The sequence below is a fragment of the Fulmarus glacialis genome, unplaced genomic scaffold (assembly GCF_000690835.1).
Source record: "Fulmarus glacialis isolate BGI_N327 unplaced genomic scaffold, ASM69083v1 scaffold12938, whole genome shotgun sequence".
Lineage (NCBI taxonomy): Eukaryota > Metazoa > Chordata > Aves > Procellariiformes > Procellariidae > Fulmarus > Fulmarus glacialis.
The window spans coordinates 26,543-31,616 of record NW_009230209.1 but is presented as its reverse complement, the minus strand read 5'-3'; the positions used below and the strand labels follow the sequence as shown (position 1 = coordinate 31,616).

Genomic DNA, 5,074 nt, shown 5'->3' with positions numbered 1-5,074 from the left:
ATGGACAACTACTTTCTTTTCATGATTTTTGGACACATATGTTAGTATTTTTGGCAATGCCAGAGTTAATATTCTTGTTTGTCTCCTTCACAAGTACCATTTGAGCCTGGCACCAAAAATGGTTAGCACTGTTAAATTCATAATAAAGTCCAAAACACTGAAAGATCTAAAAGTCCTTTAACAAATACTGGTGTGAAAGAAACATAATAAGAAAGAAATCTAACTAGTATTACTGATAAAAATACATAAGTAATTTGTGAAAGATCTTAAACAAACACACAACCAATATAAATGTCTTCCTCAAGATCACAAACGGAGAGGCAGTTGGTACTAGTGACCAGGAAAATCAGGACATACGTTCCAGTTATGGCTTGGGCTGCTAGTTGCAGGCCACCTTCAGAACAAAACTATATATTAAATATTTAAAATAAGGGGTAAGATTAAAGCAAATTCTTACACTAAAAAATAACAAAACCCATACATATTACAATACAGAACTAATGGCAGTAGCAAATGAAATGTAGTAAGCATTCTCATTTGTACAGTATCTATTGAAAAAAAAGGATGTATTCATACCAATATGCATGTAGAACTTGCACTCCTCTTGTAATCTACCAGAACAATTCATTGATATTAAAAGTATTTCAAACCATTTTCTTGTTGTTGATTAATTCTTTACAGCATGGATTTAACACAGCCTTTTTGTTTTAATTTAGATTAATCCAAACTGCAGGATGATACTAGTATTCCTTGATGTAGCTGAAATACTATCCACTTATCCAACAAGGTAGCATGAATTGTGCACAAAGTAACAGTTTAGAGGTTTCTAAGCATCATATGATGCCAATAGATTTTTTATCACGTATCCTTTTTTTCAACATATCTCAGTTCTGCCATAAACTACTGCTTTATGCACATTCATCTATTGTTTTTATATTGCTGCTTTCTAACATTATTCATTTTAGCAGTAGACATCTTGGACAGTTTGCTGACTAAAAAAACAAAATACATATACATGCACACAGATACTCTTCCCGCTCCCATGTATATGTATATTTATGCATGTGTCTTATAAAAATTAATTCTTTTATTGCTGAACAAAAATATATAGTAGCTTGCACTGGGAGGAAATACAGCTGCTCTGGCAGTCTGCAAAAGGAGGAGACTAATTCCAGAAGTCCAGATCCACAGCGGCAAGCGCCCAGCTGGCAGCTCTCCCCAGCTGATACGTTGTGCTGTGGCACAGCCTGAAACAGCACCTTCTCAAATCGTCAGGTTGCAGATCATTCAGGGTAAAAGAGTGACATAATCGCTGTCATCAATTTCTGTAAAGAAATCAATAAAAAAAAGATGATGTCATTGCAAATGCCTCCTCTGAAAGCCCACGGTAAGCAGGATGGCCTGCGGCCATCAATAATTCAATTTGGTTACTTGGTATTCTCTCTGCTATTGCAGGGCCAACGTTTAGGCGCCAAGTCCTATGGATTGGGTCCTCCAGGAGCCTGTATGGAGGCAAAGCCTGCATTGTCTTTTCTGAGCCAGCAAGCTCGGTTATTAAATGGTTGTATCCACGTGAGACCCCTTCTTCCTGAGGAACAGTCAAATGTTGGAAATCATCCATACTTGGTAAATCAGATCAATAGCTGAGATTGCTATGACTCTAGCATAACACACCCTTTCTTCTTTAAGTAAATACCCAGCAGAAAAGCTCTCCTCCCGACTAAGGAGCCTGAAAAAAAACCTTTCTCTCTTAGACCTTGTCAGATCTGTTATATTTTTTGAGAAGATAGCAGAAAGGCAGAAATTGAATGCTTAGGACTCCATCTCCACTATGGAAACCTATTGTCTCTTCAAGCAGCCACCCTTAGACAAGCTGTTTCTGGACTAGAAAACAATGTTCAAAACTGTCCAACAGTGACCCCAGTTCTGTGAGTTGTTCCACTGGTCTCTTCGGAGCACTCAGTCCTGCATGTGCCGCAAAGCCAGCTGCTGGTGCAACATGAGGGACCGGGCCAGAAAAGTTTAGGAAGCACTGTGGTGTTTTACGTGGTGCCTGCATTTCAGAGATCTCCATCATGACATTAACCTAAACTTCCCCTGTAAGCACATAACAAAGCAGTCTGAGGGGGAAGTTTGGACTGCTTAAGTATAAGTGAAATTTAAATTAAAATTGAACAGCAACAATTCCAAACTGATTTGGTTATTTCCAAAAGCCTCTATTTTTATGACAACCACAAACATTTTGATAATGAAATGAAAGGTTTTGTTTTCCTCCCTGTGAGTCCAGACCAAAACATTGTGCATCTTCTAGAAAAGTCCATGTTGCAGGATGAGACAATAAAATATGTACTACACCTGATTTTTCCTAAAAATATATGCATGCTACTGCAGTATTTTCTATCTCCCTGGACTGGCAATGACAAGATACCATAAAAACCTTTTTTAGAGCAAATGTGGCATACCTGCCTTAGTGATACAAGCGATAATGTAATGTTGGGGTCACTGGAAATGTCTCTTTGTTACTGTTTCTCTCAGCAAGGTTGTTGCTGCAGTGCCCCCTAAAAATGCAGCTTAGTGCACGAAGCAGTGGGGAGAGCTCCCCCTTTCTATCTTGTCTGCTTGACACAGGGAGCTGTTGCACTGTTGTGTGCAAAAACCCAGCACCTGTTGTACAGACAGGAGGTATGACTGCAGCACAGAGAGGCTGGCCCACACGACCGCATTTTAGCTGGTGTTAGTCATGAGATATAAATCACACAGAAGATTGGATACTGCAATAATTTTTTCCTTTACGATAACTGTACATAATGAAAGGATTTCCCTTGCTTGTTACACTTAGCCTTCTAGTCTGAGGACCTAGAAGAGTTTCAAGGTTATTTGCAGCCTGTGACCTGATGGATACTGCAGCTGAGCATCGTACAACAGTAATATGAAAAGTGGCTTTCAAACATCTGTGAGGGATGCTGGCAAGTTACCAATAGTATCTATTAATCCTCCCCAAACGAGGACATAAAAATGTCATGGGACTATAAAACATGGGCTACCACTTTGTGAAAAACTCCATCTTTATCGTAGCCATTTGCGTAATATTTCCGTCAAGTAGAAACATTGTATCCTTACCTTATACGTGGGACCTGTGAGCGTGAGTTAGCAGAAGATCAACCAGAGACTGAACTCTGGTTCCAAAGCTGTGGTCCTGAGCACAAGGCTATATGCTTCTTATTTTCAACATATTAACTTAAGAAATTAGTCATGTTTTAATACAAATCGCAACAAACCACAAGCTGGCTGGCTTTTTTTTTTTTTTTTTCCCCCCCCCCCCAGCATCTCAAAAATAACTGAGTTAGATTTTGGTATAAAAATAGCTTTCAACCTGGACAACGAAGGTAAAGGACAGCCTCAAATCCCAGTGAAGTGCAGGGGCCTGGCAGCTTGGCAGAACCACATTGCGTAAAACTGGTCTTAGCCTTCCCTAGCCTAGAAGCATCAACACCCATGAAGGAGTGAGCTGTGGGCAACATCATGCTTTGCCTTCTGTATCTCTTGCGATTTTAACTTGTTAATTTGTAGTGGATGAAGGTATGTAACCTGTAAGCTGGGAATAACTTTTTTCCAGTGAACATAAGAGAGAAGGAAGGATGTTGAACTTCTGTCCATGCAAGCTTGTCCCAGAGGACATGCAGCAACTATTCACCGCAGACCTGTAATGCAGTCATCTTAAAAAAAACCCACAAAGGCAGAGCTAAATTTCTCACCATCATATATGTCATCCTTTCCTGACTTGAACCTCTGGCTTCTTTGCGAGGCCTTTTGTTTCTTTACTGGGTAGCGGAGGTTTGTTATTAGTCCTTGATTTGGCTTTTCATAAGTGTATATTAGGTCCTTTAATGTTCTGAAGATCCTCTCTGGAACACCTTCAGAAGTCTGCAAGGAAAGGAAAAAAAAGTTTGTTTGCAATTGCCCTTCACGTAGAGTCCCCTAAATGAAAGGAATGATAGGTTATTTCTTGTTTACCAAGGAGCTGTTGTGTAAACAGATTTGCTGACAGAATATTGTACTATCCTTAAAACACTAGGGACACCTGTTTGGTGGCATGGTTACAGCACTAAGTGTAACCTCCCTCATCATCTTTTTTTTGAAAAAAGAACATCAGTTTAAAACATTGGCTCAGATGTGCTCCACAGCAATCCACTACAGCAGAGTGTCGAAGAGTGACAGCATTAGAGACTTCCTTCTGGTGTTAGAGCACAAGCTTAGGGACAACACATTTAGTTCTCACTTAAAATGTTGGATTTAAACAACTATGTAACAAGCAGAAGCCAATCGTTTCACAAAATATCAGCATTGTCAAGCAAAGGACATCTGCAGAGACAGTGGACGTGTCTGAGGATCCACATGAAAGTCCCCGGCACCAGCTTTCACCTTTAGGCAGGAGTTTATTATTTGTCCAGCTTTGTGACTTGCATTGGAGACTCCTGAGGCCAAGCACGGAGGATGGCACTCCCGGGGAACAGCGGGGGAACACGTTCTCACAAACTGCTTTTTAACGTGCGGCTTCATACAGCTGGACTGAACTGCTTCCACGGCACAGTCCCCTGTGATCTGTACAGAGACTTTGCAACACTGGTGACTTCAGGACAGTGACAGACAGTAAGCACATTAATCAGCTCTAATTACAGCGAGGGTTCTACTACTAGTCATTAAAAGTGAATGGGGCTTTGCTTGTGCTTCATTTGCTATCTAACAAAGAAACATGCCATTATTTTCTTTGTTTTTCTGCCTCCTTGTGCTGGTTTTGGCTGGGATAGAGTTAATTTTCTTCATAGTAGCTAGCATGGGGCTGTGTTTTGGATTTGTGCTGGAAACAGCGTTGATAACACGGGGATGTTTTCGTTATTGCTGAGCAGTGCTTACACAGAGCCAAGGCCTTTTCTGCTCCTCACCCCACCCCACCAGCGAGCAGGCTGGGGGTGCACAAGAAGCTGGGAGGGGACACAGCTGGGACAGCTGACCCCAACTGACCAAAGGGATATCCCACACCATATGGTGTCATGCTCAGCATACAAAGCTGGGG

At 41.0% G+C, this 5,074-nt stretch overlaps 1 protein-coding gene across 1 annotated transcript in view; it reads right to left on the bottom strand.

Annotated features, from left to right (window-relative positions):
• Window positions 1–1,287: 1,287 nt before the first annotated feature.
• The window catches only part of SH2D1B (SH2 domain containing 1B), an 11,162-nt gene continuing 7,375 nt past the window's right edge, over window positions 1,288–5,074 (bottom strand). Inside the window, exons 3-4 of the mRNA XM_009584142.1 lie at window positions 3,756–3,924; window positions 1,288–1,325 (exon numbers count right to left, since the gene is read on the bottom strand). Of these exons, the coding sequence (XP_009582437.1) occupies window positions 1,288–1,325; window positions 3,756–3,924 (207 nt within the window). The remainder of the gene's footprint in view (window positions 1,326–3,755; window positions 3,925–5,074) is intronic.